Source organism: Siniperca chuatsi, linkage group LG6 (genome assembly GCF_020085105.1).
Source record: "Siniperca chuatsi isolate FFG_IHB_CAS linkage group LG6, ASM2008510v1, whole genome shotgun sequence".
NCBI classification, from domain to species: domain Eukaryota; kingdom Metazoa; phylum Chordata; class Actinopteri; order Centrarchiformes; family Sinipercidae; genus Siniperca; species Siniperca chuatsi.
In genome coordinates this window covers 9,748,318-9,771,777 of record NC_058047.1, presented here as the reverse complement: position 1 = coordinate 9,771,777, position 23,460 = coordinate 9,748,318, and the positions used below count along the sequence as shown (strand labels likewise).

At 40.5% G+C, this 23,460-nt stretch overlaps 1 protein-coding gene across 2 annotated transcripts in view; it reads left to right on the top strand.

Annotated features, from left to right (window-relative positions):
* adamts10 (ADAM metallopeptidase with thrombospondin type 1 motif, 10) overlaps positions 1 to 23,460 on the top strand; it is a 57,056-nt gene that overhangs the window by 15,207 nt on the left and 18,389 nt on the right. The window contains exons 3-16 of one of the 2 annotated variants that reach the window (XM_044200135.1): positions 436 to 575; positions 711 to 920; positions 4,495 to 4,663; positions 5,512 to 5,714; positions 7,297 to 7,380; positions 9,573 to 9,718; positions 10,845 to 10,888; positions 11,540 to 11,645; positions 16,138 to 16,284; positions 16,569 to 16,710; positions 18,452 to 18,559; positions 19,084 to 19,229; positions 20,999 to 21,062; positions 21,288 to 21,390. In XM_044200135.1, coding sequence (XP_044056070.1) covers positions 436 to 575; positions 711 to 920; positions 4,495 to 4,663; positions 5,512 to 5,714; positions 7,297 to 7,380; positions 9,573 to 9,718; positions 10,845 to 10,888; positions 11,540 to 11,645; positions 16,138 to 16,284; positions 16,569 to 16,710; positions 18,452 to 18,559; positions 19,084 to 19,229; positions 20,999 to 21,062; positions 21,288 to 21,390 — 1,812 coding nt within the window. Of the gene's footprint in view, positions 1 to 435; positions 576 to 710; positions 921 to 4,494; positions 4,664 to 5,511; positions 5,715 to 7,296; positions 7,381 to 9,572; positions 9,719 to 10,844; positions 10,889 to 11,539; positions 11,646 to 16,137; positions 16,285 to 16,568; positions 16,711 to 18,451; positions 18,560 to 19,083; positions 19,230 to 20,998; positions 21,063 to 21,287; positions 21,391 to 23,460 lie in introns of those variants that run through there. The other variant, XM_044200136.1, reaches the window with a different exon arrangement.

Below are 23,460 nucleotides of genomic sequence, written 5' to 3'. Positions count from 1 at the left end.
TGCTTCTCCACCAACTGAGGCCAAAGGTTTGATGAAAACTGGGCTCATTTGCTGGTGACCTTTCCCCGTTAGTTAGCTGACGTTGGCTGTTTGGAGCCGTGTGTGTTTGGACAATAAATCTCCACCAGGCCCCGGCACAGACTGGGACAGACAGGAAGTATACAGTTTCAGTGTAACCATGGCAACATCCCTTTGGCCTCATGCAGGAGGGTGTTCTTGGGAGTGGAGGCACCTTTTCAGTAATGCGGCAAAAAGCCTGCAAGTTTCTCTTTGCCAACTGGGTTACTCTCTCAATAAAAAGCCCCATAGCGTTATTCAAAATAAGCAACTCCCAAATCCTCAACTGTTTTTAATTAGAGTCAATTAGATTAAGCTGAGTTTTGGCTTTATTAAATTAAACTCCGATTTATGCCTTCTTTATTTATCTCCCTCTAGCTGCCTTCCTGTCCAGTCTAGGCCAGTATGAGATTGCCATCCCAGTACGCGTAGGACCTAATGGTGAGACGCTGGATGCAGAAACGCCTCAACGCCACCGAAGAAGAAGACGCAGCACTGAAGACAGGCTGCCTGACTCTGTATTATGCTTTTTTAAAATCGTTTCCCTTTATTTTCCGTTCTTCTTTTGAGTCTCTGTTGGTCTTACATTTATACACATGTTTAAATAACTCTCTAAAATAGCATTTATAACCTGAACTTTTTCTATCTCTTAGCTCTTCTACCAGCTGTCCACGTCACGTAACAACTTCCTGCTGAACCTAACGCTGCAGGGAGGCCTGCTGTCCCGGCAGTTCAGGGTGGAGTACTGGAAGAGAGGTCGATTAGCCTGGAGTCATCCTTACTCTCCCCACTGCCACTATGTAGGACACCTCCAAGACCAGCCGCACTCCAGCAAAGTGGCCCTGAGCAACTGTAATGGCCTGGTAAGACTGAAACCTGCAAATCTAATCCACATCTAATACACTGAGTGAGGTCAGTCAGCAGCAGCAGCGCTGGCTCAGCAAATAAGGGATAAGTAATTCTTGATTCAGACATCAAAGCATGACATTTTAACAAACCTTGAGTTCTCAAGCCAGCTTTAATCTTTGCCCAAACCAACTAGTGTGGTCGCCAGAAATTTAAATTTAATTTCAGGTACTTTTAAACTTTATCTTAAAGGAAGGATTCATCTTAAAAAGGTGCTTTATTTCTTTTTCTTATTTTAACCCTTACAGATAATTAACCAAGTGTAGAATACATGATGATATGTTGATAAATATCGAGTGCAACTACTTTAGACGTACAAATTTGCACCAGCATTTACTGTAACAATCAGGGATACCATTGTAAAAGAAACACATGCTAATATTCTCCACCAATAGTAGACTAGAATGCACTGCAGCTAAAAGAAATCCTTCAATTACTATACTATCACCGTTGCTCTCTTTTATGCCACGTTCATGGCTCGTCATTTGGGATGGATGGTAGAGGTGGGAAAGATTTTCACATTCAAGACGTGCGAGTGATCAAGTCATCGGACAACTCAAGACTGTTGTACTACTGCAGAGTTGTTCGTGTGTAGGTTAAAAATACTGTTCACTGACTAAAATTTGGGTTTAATTATCTTGAATGACATGAGGCGTCCATGTTTGTGTGGTTTTTAAGGGCAGTTTCGTATTATTAAGTGCAAAATTGGATATTTCAGAACTTTCACAAAAATCTGAGTTTCCTTGTCTTAATTACAACTTGGATTTTGATTTGAACACTATTTAAAAGCTGGAAACAGGTAATAACCATAACTCCAAAAACGACATGAACACTCCATCAGTATGCATGAAACGAATGAGGTCGTATGACGTGTTGTCTGACCATGACTAAAAGCAAAAGTTTTTATACCTGTTCCAAAAGGCCACATTTGAAGGTGGCCCTCACAGAGAGAGGCGAGACTCAATTAATTGTACAAATTAGGATATTTATCACACTTTCAGAGTGTCGCACTCAGTTGTATTCAGTTGCACAAAAGTGATGGAAGTAGTTGTGTGAAGAAAGAAAACAGAGCGCTTGAGAGAGAAGTGCAAACGCTGTTACTTTCTTAGCTCTGCAAACCTGGCCAGTCGCTGCATGACGTGATTGTCGGTTTCAGAAATATACAAAAACTGTCAGAATCAGCCAACATAGGAAGGGTGTGGGGGTGCTGTTAGACAATCCAACAAGCACTTTGTTTGAAGTTTGAGCCCCTTAACCTCTACCTATAACCCAAAAATGCATGATGTTCTGGCATGCTCTCCTGGGGCTGTTTAAATGCAGACTGGGAAATGTAGGAGAATATTAACTGAAGCTGTGGTCAATAAGTTATGGGAAGCAGCTTTCCAAAGTGGTCTTGTTTACCACTTAGTAAAACATCAATTCCTTTTCATTTATTTACCATTCTCATGAAGTCATGTGCTTGTTAATGCCCCAAACTAAGAGATCAAAGTTAGTCTGAATCACTTGACTGGATCACTTAATTGTGATGCATCATTTTGCTGGCTGAAATCATTTTGCTGCATTCACAGTACCGTGTATCTGTGTATCCTCTCACCACAAACAGCAGGGTCCACAATAACAGTTGTATACACAGCTGAGGATTAGATGTGTTCACAAAGCGTTAATAAGCTGCACACGTAATTACTGTTCGTCAGACCAGCGTGAGCACATTCACCAGCGAGCGGGCTGTGTGTCCAGGGGAGCATCACTAACTTTATTATGAGATTAAAGGGACTTTGAAAGCTGCCGCAGTGAGTCGAGGGGAGACACTCGCTCTGACCAGGGCCAACACATCTGAGCAGAATCAAAGGAAGTGTTAGTGTATCGCTCTCTGTCTGACTCTCTCATTTTTCTCGCTCTCATTCACTCTTTCATGCTCTCACGTGTGTTTGTCTGTATGTGTGTGCGTGTTTGTTCTGTGGGGTCCTGATCCACCTCTCACAGTTCGCCAACAGAGGACCCTGTGAGGGGGACAGTGTTTGTAGTGGGACAGTCTGAACACAGTCTGAAGCGATATGATGATAATGTTAGGCTGGTTTCTCTAATATAAAAGTATCTTTGATTATATTTCTTCACTGAACAGTTGTTGGGTAGTCTGAGATGAACATAGACTTTAAACATAGTCTTAATAATGACATGTGGCATATTATTATACCTTTATGTCCATGTTAATGCCAAAGAGTTTAATTTATTATTTCTCACTAAGCGCTTTGTAGCTGCTAATATTGTAATAACAATCACAAAATGTAACCTGAAAATGAAATGACAAAATTTGCTACTGTAAATGGGAGGAAATGTAATACAAATATAACAAATTTAATAAAAATGGAAATTCTAAGAGAAAACCAGTTAAAGATTATATTCATACTATTTCAATTTAAAAATTAAAGATATCAATTTTGCCTTGGCCTCTCCTGTGTGACATTATTGCTTTATAATAGTAACATATATTTTTTAATCTTACTATCTAATAATGTAATACTTGTCAGGCCATTACAATCTATACATGTTTTTGTTATTACAGTTATTAGTTATTGTCAGTTATTACATGTTCTTATATTTTTAGTTAGTAATCACACGTCGTTACATGATGCAGGTTACAGCATTAAATGATTAGTATATTAAAGATTCACACGGGGGGGGGGTCACAGACAAAAATAGCATCTTGTTTTTAACTGTCTGCAATACCAAGTTGACTACTCACTTCTCAAATTATTCAATACTGTGTCTTCACCGACTGGTACTGTTTCCCCATCATCTCTGTCATCATCTTCAAGCGGATGGAGGACATTGCAAATTGTACTATTTCGCCACTACAGTGTCATTGTGTAATTCTATCTAAATGCTTGTGTTATTTCTTTATTATCTTTATTTGTTTGGTATTGTGACCAAAAATCACAAGTCAGTGACTCTTGTCCCTGTGGAACAAAAACTTTGCCAAGAGTACACACCTTGCACGTGGGCTGTAAACTACTGTACCTTTCTACGAATATAGTGCTCTCTGGTCAATACTTACAAGTGCTGCCTGTAAAATAGACTAGGTAAACAGTGATCATAAATGGAGGGCAAAAACTGCAACAACACTAAACACTGAGCTCAAAATCTGCTGGAAGCTCAGAGGTTGTTATGTAGTCTACTCCTCTCCAGCTGTCAGTTTTCTGACCCATTAGCACCAGGATCCCTCAGAGGGCCTCTGATTCACTTCTGCCTTACCTTAACTTACCCTGCCTGCTTTGTTACTCATTCTTCTTTGTCAATATCAAGAGTATAAGTGATTGATTTTAGCCTTATCATTGATGGAGCATTTGGGATGATCTGTATTTGTGGCTGTGTTATTTTATTTCTTAACATGTTTTAGTAAAGATTAGTAAAGATTCAAACTATCCGTGTAATGTGACGTTTGTGATATTTGTATCATGAAAGCAATGATTCCTGTTATTCTATTCTATTCCATTTTATTCTGTTCTATTCTACGTATCTGTCTCTCTGCAGCAGGGGGTGATTGTTGCAGGGGGAGAGGAGTACCTGATTGAACCCCTTGTCTCACCAGATAACCAGACCAGGACGGAGAGGGGGGAGAGAGCAGAGGGGCGCCCCCATGTGGTTTACAAGCGGTCATCGCTCCGCCATCAGTACAAGGGCCAATCCTGTGGAGTCATTGGTGAGAGGAGAGATATTCTGGTCCTTTTAGTAGCAGCAGTTTAGTCCAGACTGGAAGAGTAAACTGCCCCAGGCTGATTTGCATAGCAGCCAGCAGCAGAAGATTGTGGTTGTGTCTGAGTTCCCAGTTGTGATTGGGTGTGACTGAGTCTGTGTTACAGGGCGTTGCTGAAAAAGAAAATGTATGTTCAGAAAACCATCTTTTGACAAATAAAAGTTAAAAAAACCAAAAAAAAAAACCATCCAACTTTGTAATGCTGTGCTTTTATTCTGCTCTATATTCATGGAAAGTGTGGCATCATTCTGGTTGCTTGGTAAAGTTTTTCAGATGATCATCATTAATCTCTTGGTCAGTTATGGCAAATGCAAAATGTACAGTGAGTGATTCTGTTTTCAGCCCACAAAAATTTTCCCACCCTTTGGCGGCCACAGTTATCCCCTAAGAGACTGAAATTTGGCATGGTGTGTGTGTGTGTGAGAAGGTGTGTGTTTGTGTTCATGCCAAAAGAGGGCGTGGTAATGGGAGTGGCCTATAGTAAAAAGGCGCATAACTTCAAAATGGATTCACAGATTTGCACAAGATTTTGTGGAAAGGTTGGTAATGAGCCTAGCGGGAGTGGCACCATTAGACTATGCAGAGTTCCTTTTTAATTGGTGACAGTTTGCCCCGCCCTTCAACACCCCATACACCACGCCCCCTTTCATAACTCTTGTGAGGTTGTGTGAATGCATGGATGCATGCGCATACGTGGTCGCAGCTATTGCGAATACGCTCTTGTTTTGTATAATTGGCTGAACTTTCTTCTTACTATATGCCTTCAAAACTTGAGTGTGTGTGATCTTCCTCAGACGAGAAGCCGATGAAAGGCGCGTCATGGTGGCAGCGAACTCTGAAGACGCCTCCCCATCACGTCGGTCGCGGCCAGCTGCCTCTGAAGCGCTCAGTTAGCCGGGAGCGCTACGTAGAGACGCTGGTGGTGGCCGACAAGATGATGGTGGGTTACCATGGTCGCAGAGACATCGAGCAGTACATCCTGGCTGTCATGAATATTGTAAGTTTCACAACACAAAAGATGCACATCCACAATGCATTAAAAAGCCATTTTTCCAGTTTGTCCATTGGAGTTATTCTTGTTGAATAAAAGGGGAATTTCTCATGCATGGCAGAATTATTAAAAAGCTTCATGCCAAGTTTAACACCAAAACAGAGTCAGACTGAGAAAATGTGGTGAAGATGATGCTTTGTTTTTGTATAGTTTAGCTTTTCTAAGCTTTCAGCAGCAATTCAACGGCCAGTCGTGGTTTGGCTACTGGGCGTCCTACAAAACAAAAGAACTGCTTGGAGTCAACTAAGAAACATTTTAGAAGAGATTAAAGACAAATAGAAATGACAGAAATACGTTTCAGTGCTTCTCTAACACCAAGGATTAGTTACAAAAATGTGTCAAAAAACCCCAATTAAGTTCAGATTAATCAGATTGAGGCTTATTTTGTAGCATGAATAATGCTTTTAGACAGAAAGAAAAGCAAATGTGTAGAATTTTTTTGATTTCTTCTAGGGGAGGCCACATGTTTTAGTCAGACAGGCCTAAGTTGTATGTCATCATCTGCACTATTTCTGTCACTGGAGATCTCTTCACACACAGTTAATCACTTTAAACCTATGCACACACGTGTTAGGAATGTATTTAATGAAGGGTTGGTCGGCTGCTATTGTTACAAAGCAGGTTGCCTCCGGAGTGTTACAGAATCACAGAGACCAACAGCGTCTGCTTAGTGCTGTGGAACAAAGTGGGCCAAATTACACCAGACACCAGTAATGACAAGTGTCTGAGTTCAGCGTTAGTGCCAGTAGTGGTTTTAACACTGGTCTTTTTTATTACTGTTGGTGCTTTAACTCTTTAATAATCACTAGCACTTGTGGTCCACTGACTTTACAGCTCTTTTAAGACTCTCAGACTAGTCTGTCTCGTAGATGAGGTGTTTGGTTAAAGCTTAAAATCAATCTTGGTCGTGGCACAAGACAGGAATGCCTTCTCAGCCCACTTCTGTTTGCTCTTGCCATTGAGCCTAAGCCGTCACTACACAAATTGATCCAGACTTTCCAGGGGTCACAATTGGAGGGATGGAGCAAAAGTTGTTATTATACATGGGCAATGCATTAGGGCTAGTCTCTGAACAGGAACATCATAGCAAAATCATGCTGAATCAGCTTCTTTTTTATTTTATTTTTTTTATAATTTTAGTAATGATCATTTTTCATCCATTTTCAAGTCAAGTAAATATTTTTATATAGCCCATTACCACAAATCACAGTTTGCCTCAAGGGGCTTTACAGTCTGTACAGCGTACAGCACCCTCTGTCCTTAGATCCTCGATTCGAATGAGGAAACCAAAGGGGGTTGGGGTAGAAACCTCAGGAAGAGCAACAGAGGAGGGATCCCTCTGCCAGGACAGACAGACATGCAATAGATGTCATTTCAACACTGGACTTCTCTTGCCATTACAAATCTTGATTTATAATGCGTTACTCCTGTGTCTATTTCTAGTGTTGTCTCAGCTCTAGTGTAATGTGCTCAACTGGTGTATCAGCTGTTTTTAAGACTGGTCTTTTCTTGTTTCCCTGGAGGTCAGGTTGCCAAACTGTTCCAGGATTCTAGCCTGGGGAATGCAGTCAACATTGTGGTGACACGGCTCATCCTGCTCATGGAAGACCAAGTAAATAAACTTTGTCAACTACTGTAATAAGTTGTACAAACCTCTCTCCTCTCCTCTCCTCTCCTCTCCTCTCCTCTCCTCTCCTCTCCTCTCTGTATGTCTTTCTGTGCTTGTCCTCATTACCTCTCTGTCCAGACTACACAAATCTCTTCCCTGACCAGCATCTATGAGCTCCTTGTTTGTGTCAAATTATTGGCTTAAGTGTCTTTTCCTACATCACTCCCGGTGGACTCTGAGTGTGTAAGTGAGTCTTGGCTGTAATGAAATGGACGAGAGGGTGTAAGGAGGCAAGGAAGAGGGAGATGGGTGAGGAAAGGCGGAAAAGTTAGGGTATGAGGGGGGGTTTTGTACCTGTCAGACAGAGCTGCTTTGAGACTGTCCTGCTGGTTACTGTGGGCAACAGTGACCTCTCCGATCGTTGCTATGACGCACATCCAGGGTGTAGAAAAGCTCAAAGTTAGATTTGGACGCTGATGAAAAAAACTTCTGCATCTAAAGCTGCTTCACCAGAGAAGATGCACAAACCTAAATGTGTTGCATTTAAGGAACAAGAGAACACCATCAGGATCCAAATTCACCTGATTCCTCGAGGTCTGGTCTGTCATTTTACTAATATTTTCTAGCCACTCTAGCAGCATTAAGGATAGCAATGTCAGTCAGTCACTTGGTCCACCACTTGTGTCCAGACTGAAATTTCTCAACAATTGTTGGATGGATTGCCATTTGTGTAGTTTGTGCAGACATTCATTGTCCCCAGACTATGAATCTATGAATCCACCCTAGTGAAATGTCTCAACAAACCATGCTAAACTAAGAACATCAGATGATGGCATTGTCATTGTAAGCATGTTAGCATGCTGACATTATCATGTAAGATAAGATAAATTTAACTTTATTGATCTCAAGGGAAATTATTAGCTCAAAGCATTGCTCAACAGCCTCACAGGGCTGTAGACTCTTGCTATATGATATAAGGGAGTGAACGGTGGTTCGAAAGGGCGCAGAGTTAGAATCCACACCTGACCACAAGGCAGGGGTTCAGCTCATAAAAAGTGCATGACCTTACCAGCAAAAGCACAGGAGATGACTGGGCCATCTGACTACCTAGTAACTGACCTTATTAGCCTGCTATTAACAGCATGTGGTGAGACGGTGTGGCCGGCTCCATTGTAATGACCTTCTAGCAATCTGACAGATGAATCATACTGAATTAAAGGGGCATTACAGTGTGGCTTTGAGGTTTCCTCCATAGCGTTCTTATTGGGGAACATTTATGATTCATACTGTTCATACTGCCTCAAAATTAGCCCCATAATTTACCGCTCGGATGTGTTCGTCATCTGACAGAGTAAAGAAGTAAATGTTAGGATCATTAGCGGTGGGCAGTATTAGTGTTGTTATTCTTTCTCCATGGACCGTTGAGGTTGAGGTCGGGACAGGATTGAGAGTAGTCTCGGCGAGTGGGTCTGCTGCTGGTTTCCAGGTCTGAAAACGGCAAGCTGCCCCTGGAAAATAAAATCAGACCAGCAGTGGGCCCAGAAATGAGGGACTGTGGGATGAGACAATTACTAGTTATGTCACCACATGCATTCCTGGGTTACGAGTTCTCGCCAGCTGTGGCCAGCAGAGCACTCCCTCCTCTCCATCTCCTCTCTGCACTCTCATAATACTAGAAAGCACCTTCACTCTAATCCTGCTGTACATTAGCTTCTTTGATAGGGTGGTGGGAAGTTTCTTAAGCTACTAAACCCTGTATGACATACAAGTTGCTGTCCAGTGAAAAACATTTATAGCCAGATTTGGTGAGTTTGGACCAGTGTCCTTTCATGTATTGAGGAAATTCTCCTACTTCTTAATGCAAAATGTAGTGTCACAAAGCCGAAAGCACAGCTTCTTTCTTAGCTTAGATACATGGATTTCACAGGACAGAAAGACTAACATACTAGGGCCGAAAACAAGCCTGAAACACTGCAATACAGGAACACTGGGGCTGGGTTATCATAGCATTGTTGGATCTATTATCTGATTGTTGAAATCTCCCCTTTGTTGACAATAAACTCATATTATTAACTTAAATATGAAATTGCTGGAGTTGTAATCTCCATTTTTGTTGTGTTTCAGAATTTAAATACGTAAGTATATTTTCCCTATTTGCTTTTGATTGTGTATTTCCTCTCTTGTCTTTCTTTCAGCCAACACTAGAGATCAACCACCATGCAGGGAAGTCTTTAGACAGCTTCTGTAAGTGGCAGAAAACCATCCAGCACCGGAGCAGCTACGGTAACGCCATACCAGACAACGGCATCGCTCACCATGACACTGCTGTACTTATCACCAGGTCAGAAATACAAACACACAAACCTTTCTCACAGAAGTAAGCAATAAAGACTGTAACTCTGTTCCCAAAGTGTGGGTGCAAGGCAAGTAGGTGTAATGGGTTTACATATATGCACAACACCCTAACCCTCCTACTGCAACTTTTTGTAAATAAAAATATGATGTTTAGTCTGTTTCCCTGTTCATATAAGGGTTAAAACAGTGTTTCCTCTGAGTTGAATTCTTACATTCCCAGCCCCTGTCCTCATTGGTTTTCATTAAGCCAAGTCCAAAGGAGTTGGGCTGTATCTTGTCCTGTCTGGGGTGACGATAGCTGGGGCTTCTTTGCCCAGCTCAGCATCTGGAGAGAAAACGTAAAAGAAGAGAGATATGAGAAGGGAGCGAGAGACAATGACAGATTTTTTTTTTTTTTTGAAGAAGAAAGCAGCCCAGAAAAAAACGGAGAGACACACTGAGAGGATGAGAGAGAGAGCAGAATCTGACAGTGGTGCTTTCTCTCAATTTTCTCGTCATTTCCCTAACTGCGCTCTCTGTTACTGATACTGCTGGAGGAAAACAGACAACAATGGTCGATGCATATTAAGCAGATAAAACACTGATGCTACTGACTGAGGAATGTGCAACAGCAAACAAGACGACCATGGTTATGTCCGAGTCACTGAATGCAAGCAGCCACAAATACTTTCCTATTCTTTCGAACAGAATGTGCTATAAGCTTATGTAAGAGGAGGCATAAGGAAAGTACGGATAGATAAATGTCTGTTTTTTGAGATGTGGTTTTGGTGGTGGCTTTGTGAGAACACTTTGGTTTTACGACAGGATTTATCAAGCAGAGGATGGAAGCTGTCCAGACAGATGACACCACAGTGACCGTCCATGATTTCCTGCTATTGTTCTTTTAAAACTATATCTGTCTGCTATCACTGCTATCCACTGTCTGTCCATAGTGTCTGTGTGAGTGTGTCTGTCACCATCCGTGAATATATGTCCATGTCCAGTCTGTTTGACGTGTCTGTTTGCATGTGTAAGTGTGATTACATGGATTTCGTCTATTGAATGGTGCTGCTTCTGTTTGTATGTGAGTATTAGTTTTAAACAGCCTGGTTGATTTTCCTTCCCGTCTGCAGGTACGATATCTGCATCCAAAAAAACAAGCCCTGTGAAACCCTAGGTAACACAAACACACACAAACACATATTTGTGCTTCTATCCTCATTGACATAAAGCATTCCCTCACCCCTAACCCAGACTAAATGCCTAACCCCAACCCATACACTAAACTGAACCTTAAATGTAACTCTAAAACCAAGTCTTAACCCTCAAAAATTGAAGGTCTAGCCCTGGCCAAAATGTCCTCCCTTTCAATATCTGAAACTCAAATTGGTACTCACAAAGATAGGTGTACCAGAGCACTCTCACATTCTCATTCACACTGAAAATAAAAATGATACAAATCAAGCATGACTTGAGTGATTCATCCTTGGTTCATTTATTGGAAGGTGCATTATGTGTGTTGATGTTGTATTTGAATAATTACTGAGTAAACTGAATTAAAATCCCAGAGAGGAAGGTGCTGGTGCTTCACTTACAATAAGACTTTTTGGAAAATCTAATTATATTTCTGAATAGGATTCAGTTAGGAATGCCAGCATATTCCAGTCTGAACAAGTCTCTCTGAGTCACCCAGAAGTTGAGATCAACAAGGTTTTGTAGTTCAGTCTGTATGTTTCCTATAGTATTGATGGTTTTATAGTCAGAGGAGAGAGGGTATATTCATATATATTCATATATAAATGTGTATATGTGTGTTTGTGTGAGACAGGTTTGGCTCCTGTAGGAGGGATGTGCGAACCAGAGAGGAGCTGTAGCATCAATGAGGACATCGGCCTGGGAACAGCCTTCACCATCGCACATGAGATAGGACACACGTGAGTGAAACGCACAATTAAACATGCCAGACCTATCTCTTTTTTTGTAAACACAAATCCATTTAATGTCACATATATCTTTCAATGGCTAGTCTTATTTTTGAGGCCTGATGAGTGAAATCAAAATGCAATTAGTTTGTAACTTTTTTTAACCAGTGTTCAGGAACAAATTTATCTTCACCGCAGGATTTTCGGATGGTTTGGTCCAGAGTAAACTTTCTTGACAAATATTGAATACATTGCCACCTGAATGAGTTTATCCATCGCAAGCCAACTTCCCAAAAAAGAGAGAGATATATAAATGGGTCCAATGCAGGTTGAACACATTTTCAGTAGACCTGCATCGCCCACGTGTCTGATGTCTGAAAGGGCTATTAGTCCCAGTATGCAATAGGGCTGACATGTTAGAAATCTTTCAGGACAGGTTTCCACAATGTTGCAAGCCGAGATCATGCACATTCAGCTATGACCCAGTAAGACTTCAGAGGAAGTTCATAACCCCGTGTTGTCAAACATCTGTTCTGCTGAAGTGCCCCTTAGAAAAAACACTGAATCCCTACCAGATCCATGGGTGCTGTTCACAAAATGTCCCTGGAATCCCTGAGGTGTCTCATGTGTCCTTTCTTGTGGTCTGGTCCGAGATGATCCCTCCCTCCTCAGAGAAACTGTCTACAGATTACATCTCCAGATCTCCAGAGAGAGTTTATGTAATCTCTAACACCATGAGTCATTTCCATCAGTTGAGAATGTGTTAATAGTTGTATATTTCCTGTCCGTCACACTATTTAGGGGTCAAAACCCGAGGGGGCTGGGAACCCTATTGAAATCGCTCAGATTTTTTGTTTTCTCCTGGTAAAAGTGGTACTGCAGCCTACCCGGTAAGACTTATGCAAGGGAAATTCACAGGGGAGGTATAAACTGGTGCACACACCTCAGACACCAAATATGACACCAGCATGTGGCGCTACAATTTAACTAAATGCGCTTTGGCCAGTAACTCCCACATAGTACGTTGCACATTTGAAAACCTTACATGTACGCGTTCCCTGAATTGTGAAATATGCAAAATCTACTTTTTCGAACTCCTCCTAGGCCGTTAGTCCAACCTGCGTGAAAATTTGCACATGGAATCTATGGACCCTCATGATTAAAATAATTTTGATACTCCAAAAAATTTATAAAGGAACAACTTCCTGTAGGTTGCAGTAAAACAGGAAGTGATGTCATATCTCCACTTAGGTTTGTCTAATTAACACGAAACTTGGGCCAGTAGTTTTCCATGCCCCACTGAGGCTTTGTCCAAATTTTGGTGCCATCAGCCACTAGGTGGCGCTACAAATGCGAAAAATTTTGATCTCATAATCACGGCATGGATTCAAACGAAATTCGGTTTGCACAATCTAGGGTCATGACTCAGTTGAGCCTAAAATTTGGTAATGATTGTTTAAAAGTGGGCGCGACAGAAGTTTGCCTCACTGCAGCCTGTGGTCAATTAAGAAGTCTGGCACTCAAAATATGAAAACAGTAATTAATATCTATATCTCCACATAGGTCTGTCCGATTAACACGAAACCTGTCTCAGTAGTTTCTAATGCCCCACTGAGGCTCTGTGTAAAATTTGGTGCCAATCAGCCACTAGGTGGCGCTTTTGTTGCAAAATCATGAAATATGCTAAAATTATTTTTCCACACTGCTGTCTTTGAACTAAATGTTCTCCAATCTCTGTGCTGATCTCCACCTGCGACTTGCATCGTGCTCATGGGACTGTAGGTCCGACTTGCACTGCCTCCGTGGGCCGCATGTTGAGACTTGCACCGGAGGCTTGGACCTCGTTAATACCTGCTTGCAGGTCTAGTTATATGTGGAATTAGTTACATGTGGGGCTGGTGCAGCACCTGGAGATGCCTCTGTTTTTTATATCTGGATCTCCTGGATAACTTGGAAACTGTGTTTTACTCATTTGCTTGTTATAGCAGATCTGTATCACTTAGTAACATCTATTTTATCTACCCGTGTGCGGTACTTCTGTCATGAATACAGTAAATCATGAGAGGTTACTGATTTTATTTCTCTTTTTTCCTGCGAAAACCATCAAGTTGGTTTATTTTTGGGGAGTATCCTACTTGCTCAGAGTAACTGAGTGTCCCATTGCATTGTGTCTGCACACAGCTCAGAGAAGTATTAAGACAGATGGTGGATCCTTCGGGGTCCTGCCTCCCTAATTATTAACATAGGTAGCTTTCAAGTACTCAGACCACAAGGCTTATTCGCCAACATAACTGGACATAGTGTGCTGATTAGTGTGTGTCTACATATACAATCTGTTTCCTCTGCCTCAACACAATCAGCATTTGTTTTTAATTGTCATATAAATTGTTTTGACATCACAGTGCAGCATTAGATTAAATGCAGGCCTGTTTGTGGTGGAGGGCACCCACATGAAAAGACAAGACGGACCAAGACAGAAATGACTCAGCTGGAGGATGAAAAGCTTTCAGAACATTTAGATTTCAGGCTCAAACACAGCTACTGTGAGTGTTATTGCTATCATGAATGCTTGGGGAAAAAACACCAAATGGACCACCTACACTGTGTAACTTAATACAGTATCAGGCTATCATGTCATTTATATATCTCTTTACCATGTCATGTTGAAGATGGACCATTTTAAATAACTAATAATCTTCTGGACAAGACTTTTCACATTTTGGTATTTCAGTATTTCAGTCAGTGGGATTCAGTCCTGTTCTGGCAACACAGAGCTCTGCTAGTTTTCTATCCTGCAGGCTTATACAGTAAATTGTACTTCAGAGTGTCAGGTATAAACCTGGAACAATGAGTCGATCATCAGAAAATATATCTGCAACTATTTTGATAATCAAGTAATTGTTTCAGTCTTTTTTCAATCAAAAATCACAAACATTCTCTGGTTCCTGGTTTTCAAATGTAAGGATTTGATGCTTTTCTTTGTTGTATATGATATGATGTATATGTTGTAAATTAAATCTTTGGGGGTAGGATTGTTGGTCAAATACAGCAAAGCAAGCATTTTGAATAAGTAATAATACGTTGGGCTCTTGGAAATTAAAACGGGGCATTTTCCACTATTTTCTGATATTTTATAGACAAAACAATGAATCCATTAATCATGAAAATAACTGGAAGATTAATCAATAATGAAAATAATCATTAATTGCAACTCTAGTCAGCTTTTTATGTGTATTGCAAAGTATTTTCACAATGTTATAATATTAATAAAGAATGTAACGGGGGAAGTCCTCTCTGACTATCTATACACAGTTTATATCACCCTCGTTGTGGACTAACAGCTTACAGTTGACTCCAACGAAGAGACACAGACAGCGCCGAAGTCGATTCAGTTATAATCTCTTTATTGCTTACGAGCACTTCAGGATCTGGGGGATATGAGCCTGGTCACAGTAAAACTATTCAATATAAAAGAAAATCATAATCAAAGGATACTTACAATACTAATAAATGATTTGTGTAGGCAAGCTCAGTAACCATTAACTGACAGGATATAGGGCCAACAGTCTATCCTTGACTTCTATTAGCCTACACATTTCACAAAAACATTACTGATACAGATGGATTGGTACACATAGATAATCACTCTGGATGTCAATATAGTTACTGTCTCTCAGTAAGGCTATACATTAATATTTACAGATTGTCTTTTAACTGGGGATGCAAGCCTGGTCTGACTTGTTCCCCCGGTGATGAGCTTTATAGCTGCGTTGTTACCATGGATACTGTGTAGCCTAGTATTACATATGAAATATAAAATAACGCATAAAAATATGAAAATAACACATAAAGCTAAAATTACTGACAAAATTAAATACGATTTTGCAATTAGACATTTAAAGCTCAAATTATGTATTTAATGTAGCATGCATGCAACAATTATTTTCACTATTGATTAATCTGCCAATTATTTTCTCAACCTAATCGAGTAATGGTAATACTCAATTAATTGACTAATCGTTTCAGCTCTAAATTTGACTTCACGTTTTACAGTGTTACATTCTTCTTTATGTTTGTTAAAAGTGCAGTGTTGTTATTTAAACATATTTACATGTGAGTCAAGAAGTTGAGCTCCTTTCAAGTTGCACAGTTTAAAAGGTCACTATGAGGTGGAAATTAGTCCCTGGTTTGATGTCAAATAGAAAACCAGCAGGGTGTTGTGACTCCCACTGAACAGAACTGAATTCATATACTCTATATATATTATGTAAGATCATATATCCTTTGTGTGGTTTGATGTTATTTTAATTTAATTAATTTTGTCAGACTGGTCTCTGACTGGCACCCCACTTCTGACAATTAAACCGCTACAACATGTCTGTTCTTTAGCTCCCACTCGGTTATCCACAGTGATCTTTTTTCTGCTGTCCCCATCCCTGCTGCAGGGACTATTACCGGTCCACACATCCTCAAAGTGTTGTCACTGTATCATCATGGGCTTTAGGTTTGGGATGAACCATGACGGTATGGGGAACGCCTGTGGGCCCCGCAGCCAGGAGACCGCCAAGCTGATGGCTGACCACATCACCATGAAGACAAACCCATTCATCTGGTCTGCCTGTAGCCGGGATTACATCACCAGCTTCCTAGAGTGAGTCAGCCTATTTGATATCTGCAACACCACAAATAATTTGGTAATTAGAGGTTGGAGACAGAAAAATTCACTTGGATGTCAGAGAAACATTTTTGATGGTCAGAGAAACACTCAAGTAACAGATGAAACGTAGTACGATAGTAGGCAAATCCACTTCAGTTAAATGAGATCTGTAACCTGTTTGGTGTTTAAACTCTGCTTTACTTTGGATATTCTCAGAACAAACAACTGAAACATTGCCAGTTATTGTATATTTTACTCTTCTGTTTGGTGTGCTTTAGCTCAGGTATGGGCTCCTGTCTGAACAACGTCCCCCCCAAGCAGGAGTTTGTGTACCCTACCACAGCACCGGGTCAGGCCTACGACGCAGATGAACAGTGCCGCTTCCAGTACGGCGTCAGATCTCGACAATGTAAATATGCGGTGAGTGCTCTGTCTACTCTTTCCCAATTTTCATTCATCTTTGAGCTTACTTGTCCTCTCTTCTCATCAGTGTTTGTTCTCAGGTGTGCCTCTCTGATATGAGCAACCACAGTGCTTGTAATTTTATAGCACAATATCAATATATACTGTATATATATAGCTTGATACAGTAAATTTTATAGAAAATCACTTGATAACATAACCAGGCAAGAATGTCTGTTTTTGGCTAATCCAGCCAATTAAAACCTGACAAATCAAGGAATTTCATCACATCAATGCAAGATATATAACAAGAGAAGCTTGGAGCTAAACGCTAACATCATCAAGCTAATATGCTCAAAATGACTGTAAACATGCTGATGTTTAGCAGGTGTAATGTTTATCTTAGTTTAGTGTGTTAGCATGCTAATAGTACAGCTGAGACTGATGGGAATGTCATTAGTTTTGCAGGAATTTGGTCATAAACCAAAGTATTGGTCAAACTGATGAAAAGTCAAGAGATCACCAATGTTGTTGCAATTCACACTGAGAGGGACATGAATGTCACTTGTTGAGATATTTCAGTCTGGACCAAAGTGGTGGACAGGTCGACCAACTGAACAACAGTGATATTGCCATCCGTAGAGCAATATTGCCCACAATTACGCAATACACGCAGGGATAGCTTACATCTTTAAACGGCATGGCAAAATCTTTCATGGTTTATATTGCCACACGTTATATCATTATATTGTCCAGCGCTACTGGTTGGAAATCTTCTTTTTGCTGTCACAAATGTCTTTCTCCCAATTCTTTCAAACAAGTTGTGTTCTGGTGAAGGGTGACCCCAGTCTGAAATTGTCTTAACCCCCCAGCAGTTACAGCTTTCTCGAGTTCTCATATGTATTTGAGATGGTACACTTTTGCATTTTATTTTAAAAATCCTGCAGGTACCTCTAAATGGATCATATACTATAGAAATAATTATTTAATTTTTCAAACCCGAGGAAGACTCTTTGATGTTGAAAAATGTCTTCAAGATTAAAATAATAAGAGCAGTTCCCTTTTGAATTTAGTACCTCAGGGTAATTTTTTATTTATCTAACAGCTATCAATGTGTCATGTATCCTGTGTACAAGATCCCCTATTGGGTCCCAACCTCAGCACTTTGCTTTAGATGATATGTTTAGCTCTCGCTAACATTTTTACTTTCTTCTCTCTTTCTCATTTTCACACTTCTGTGATCTCATCAATGGGTCAGAGGATTTTTTGTGAACCAGGGTTGTCTGTATAATTTGCTTCACCCTCTTGTAGTGTTTGTCAGTCTTTTGCTGTCCATTCTGATGGAACCAGGCTGACTTTCTCTTTTAGCTGTCTCAAAGTTATTTATCTCGGCCTCTTTGACAATGTGAAACATCTTGTAATTCCTTTGCTGAAAAGCATCCACTTTATTGCGTGGTCAACTTTACGGGGCCAGATTGAGAGTGAATGGACATCTGGAACAGCATACTGCTTTATAGACTCATTATTGTCGATACTATGTGGTCAGAGCATATGTACACAATAAAACATGACCCCTGTGTGTTATAGGCATCTCTGTAGAGGGAGCAGAGAGGAAGGTGAACAAGAGTGTGCCTGATCTTTATAATGAGCTTATATAGAAACACTCTGACAGGTTGTCTCACTCTTTGCTTTGTTCCTCTCTTTTTCTTTTCTCTCCCTCTCTCCTATGTTTTTATTATCCTTTCACTCACACACACAGGAAGTCTGCAGTGAGCTTTGGTGCATGAGCAAGAGCAACCGCTGCATCACCAGCAGCATTCCCGCTGCAGAGGGAACCATCTGTCAGACCAACACCATAGAGAAAGGGGTAAATACTGAAATTAACCGTTTTCTTACATTATTCTTTTTAAAGTTGGGGCATAATGGGGGAAGTGTTCCAACAAACGAAAGGCTAAATGTGGTTGTTGTAGGTTCTCCTGCTTCTTACAAGAATAAAAAAAAAAAAAGCAACACATGTTACGCTGACTCATCTTGGCTGTTGTTTTGTTTGGATAACATGTTTTCCAATAAAAATATTTGTAGGATAGATCATTTTATGAAAAAAAATCACCCTGAAAAACACAAACAAAGTAAAAAAAAAAAAAAACTGTTCTTGGTATTGTAGGATATCTTGTATTCTTGGTTTGTCCTGTATTCTTCTCTAGATTATGCCAATTTGCTTTCTTTTAGCTTATTGTTCAGTGTTATTATATATTTACAAATCTTTACCTTCTTTTTAATTTCACTGTTGTTGCTGTAATGAAACAGAACTGAAACTTTTTGCTGTCGTTGTTTATGTGTGAATTCTATGTTTCTGAAAATGTGTATAATATATGTGTGTTTGTGCTGCAGTGGTGCTACAAGAGGGTGTGTGTGGTGTATGGGACTCGTCCGGAGGGCGTGGACGGGGGCTGGGGTCTGTGGTCACCTTGGGAGGAGTGCAGCAGAACCTGTGGAGGAGGAGTCTCCTCTTCTATTAGACACTGTGACAGCCCCAGGTATGGGTCTCAACTGTGACCAGTCTGAAATGCATCACTCTTGTGGTTGAGAAACTCTACCTGGTGGATCAGCTTGGAAAACTCAAGTTACTAACTTCAGAATTACTGGATATCTCAGTATCAGCAAATAGAATAGGTATTTGAGGACCTATATTTACAGGATAGATAATGATTTTTTCAAATCTACCTTAATACAAAACTCACATACCCATATGTTAATTGAGTTATTGGTCACTGTAATTGTTCCTCCTGTCCATACTGGCCGATACCTTCATAGAGCGACTTCACCGTAAGAGATGAGGGGCAAAATTCAAAGTCCTCGTTCTGTGCAAAAATCCATTATAAAGTTTGTGTGTATGTTTATTGCTAGTATTTTGTCATGGTAAAAATACTGTCATGTCATGGTATGGTAGGGGGCAACTAACCTACCATACATGCAACTTACAGGAAGTTTCCTTCTACCATAGCTTAGAAAGGAGATTCTCTCCATGGGAACACAAAGAGGGAATTTTGTGCTAAAAATTAATACCATTTTTAAGATACCCACTTAACGTGGCTAAATTAGACGATTGAGGCCTCATATTAGCTTCAGCTGAACTTTAGAATACATCAAACCCCTTGTGTGATGTAGGCTTGAAAAGGCCACAATTATAGGAATAAGATCTTTTATTTTTGTTCTGTAAACTTATAGAAAAACTGGCAAACTATTAGACCATTAGAATGACCCCAATCTGTTTCAAACAACGAGGTACAGTATATGGAAGAAACTAGTATCGGCCAATACCTCAGGTTTGGGAATTGAAATTAGTATCAGCTAAGATGAAGTTAAGTCCTTTTCACACATGCACTGCAACCCTGAACTTATCTAGATATTACCCGGAGGAGCTGTATGTGAGAACACAAATGTCCGAATCATTTGGACCAAACATTAAATGGACTTTACCCTACCAGCTCCCTAGTACAAAGTCCGGTCAGTCATCATTACAGATGAGTCTTCCTCCTCCTCCTGCACGCTTTACCCACGTGGCACCCCTCGCCTAAATCAAACAGAGTATTTCCAGTAGGTGAGAACACGTCTGACACGGGCAATCTCCTGTGCTACATGTGTGAAAGGGCAACTCCGGACCTTGACGTTCATATGAGAAAACAGGGAGGAAACTGGAGCACTCAGATAAACTCATATAGACACAGGAAGAACATGCAAACTCAATGCAGAAAGCACCAGGGCTGGGATGTATTTTCAGGACCTTCTTGCAGGCAGCAGTGCCACCGTTTTTATTGTGTATGAAAAAATTCTGATAGGAGTCTGAATCATCACCAAACGACTAGCAGACTTGCTTTTGAATCACAGTCGCCGGATCCCTCATCTTGAATTGATTAAACTGAGAATGAATTGACCCAAATCTGAGGCCAACGGTGTTCTTTCGTATTATTTTCTGAGCATCGTTTGCATATTTGCTTTGGCTCCATTCTGTTTCAATTTGTTGAAAGGTTAGCAGAGACAGCCATTTGACGGTGGCAGGCTCTGGCTTCCTTCTCAGCTGTTTTTAAAAAAAATGTATGATTATGTAGAGGTGTTGTCGTGATGGTCTGTGATAGACAATAAAGCAATAAAAGAGACAGACAGTGAGATTGAAAACACACTGACGAAGGCAGACAAAGCAGAGATCAGGAGCCAGTGTTGTGTGGTGATGTGATGGAGGTTAGATCTTGTTAAATTGTACTCAGATGTGACTGACTGGCCTAATTCTCTTTGTGTTTGATTGTAGGCCAACCATTGGTGGAAAGTATTGTCTGGGGGAGAGAAAGCGCTTCAGGTCCTGCAATATTGATGTAAGTATTGTTGCTCTTAATCGCCATCCCCATAATCATCGATTGGTCAACATACAGTAATCAAAATCATGAATATTATTTTATTTAATTAGTTTTGTGTGAGGTCATTGCATGGGACTCTACTTACATGTGTTTGTGGTGTGTGTATATATATATATATATATATATATATATATAAATGTATGCGTATATATATGTGTATGTGTGTGTGTGTGTGTGTTACAGGAGTGCCCTGCAAGCTCTCGGGATTTCCGGGAGATTCAGTGCTCTGATTTTGACAGCGTTCCTTTCCGGGGGAAATTTTACACCTGGAAGCCATATAGAGGGGGTGAGTGTGTAACTATCTTTGTGTGTGTTTATTTGCACGATGGTGAACTCTACTGCAGATTGCAGTATCACCCGACTCTGCAGTTCTACTCAGCTCTACGGAGCGTTTTACAGTCTTTCAGCTCAATGTTTTGGTTTTACATCCCGCAACTTTACAGTTTTAGTTCACCGCTCTCATCAGCACTTTTTTTAGCAGCTTTTTTCAACGAAAAGCTAAACCCTACGCTACCTGACCAGCAAAGTTAGCGACTAGCCGGTGAACATAGTGAAGCATATAGCAACTAAAAAGTGATATTTCCCTCAGAAGTTGGTGTAGACCAAACAGAGCTAAAAGGAAAGTAAATATTAGAGTTAAATACTAGACTTAGACATTCATCAGGTGGACATATTTAAAATGCTGCCTACATTTAAATGCATAACTGATAATAACCAAGTCATATAATATATAATAATAAAACACTCTCAAAGGGGACATTTTGCATAATGTGTAGTTTCACTTGTGGTAATTATGTACACTTTACTGATTATAATTACTACTTGTTATAATTTAACTATATAAAAGTAAATGTTGAATGCCGCACATTTACTGTACTTAATGGAGTCATTATACATGGTATAACTACTTTTATTTTCATCTTTTTCAAGCATTTTTGCCTTTTTTTAATAGCAACAATATAAAGGTGACAGTATATGAGGGGAGCGAGAGGAGGGACAACATGAAACTAAAGTCCCCCGCCAAACTCAAACCAGCAACACTATGATTACATGGTCCACATCTTAAAACCCCTAGGCCACCAGGACACCCTCTACTACCTTGACTTATTAAGTATAGGATCATTTCTTACATTCTGACCGTCAGCACACCTGCAGGTTTACAGACAGATAAACCACACATAGCCAGTTAAACATAATTTAACATATCATTGCTTGTTTGCCAGAATGTCCTCTAAAGAAAAGGCAAGGCTAGAAGCTGATTTATAAGAAGAGTAGATAAAATTAGGAAGGAAGAAGAAAATATTAAAGGTGAACAGATGAAGATGGACAGAAATATGTGAGCCAAGAGTTGATGACGAACAGAAGTCAGGAGGCCGAGAGTAGTGTGTGTATGTGTATAAAGAGAGACAGGAGAAAGTGAATCGAAGCTGCAGACTCCCTCCTGTCTGGCCCACAGGTGCTGGCTGCAGAGAGCCATGCATCCCACAATGCCTTGCGAGAATTCCTCGCTCCTGATGAGCACTACACTGGACGTGAAAGATAAATAGTTTCAACGACATAACTGCCTTTAATCTAGCCCTCCAAAAACATAATGGCTTACAGAGATGGCTGGCCAGCCAATTCCAACTTCAGGCAACAAGTGCTCCTTTCATCAAGTCAGCTGATTTTACAATGGAAATCCCTTGCAGCTGTTAAAATAGGAACAGTGCCATAGACTCTGCCCCACGTTCAGGCCAGATCACACCGCCCAGCCCCTTCTCTGTCCTCTGCAGCCCTCTCACTCTCGTTCTCATTTCAGCTTTCCTCCTTTCACTTTTACCCTCTAACTCAAGGAAGACAGCTTCCTTTTCTTTTTCTTGCTCTTTTCTTTGTCTGCTCTGGTCTCTATAAATGTCTCTCCGTCTTTCACTTTAGTTAGTTCACCATTATGCAATATCTCTCTCTCGTTTCTGTCCTGACACTGAGAACAGAGGCAGCCTTTCTCTCTCAGCTCAGGCAGCCAAGGACAGTTCATTAAAAAAGGTCTGTCGTTTAAGCTGCCTTTTTTTTTTCTTTCAAACAAGCTGCTCGACATTGCTGTTCTCAGTCCAACTGCCTTCACATTCAACCTTCACACTCCATACAACATACGCTGCAAGTTATGATACACACACACACACACCCTGCTGCAAACCATGATTGCCCTGCCAAAGCTAGGCACCATGGGAATTGTAGTTTTCCGTGGTCTGACCACTTTATCGTCTGCAGGCCGTGCCAGTACATACTCTCTTTCTCTATCTGTCTTTCTCTCTCTCTCCATTTCTCTCCTTCCAGTACATACTGTACCTGCTTCAGCACTGCCAGCACAAACAAACAC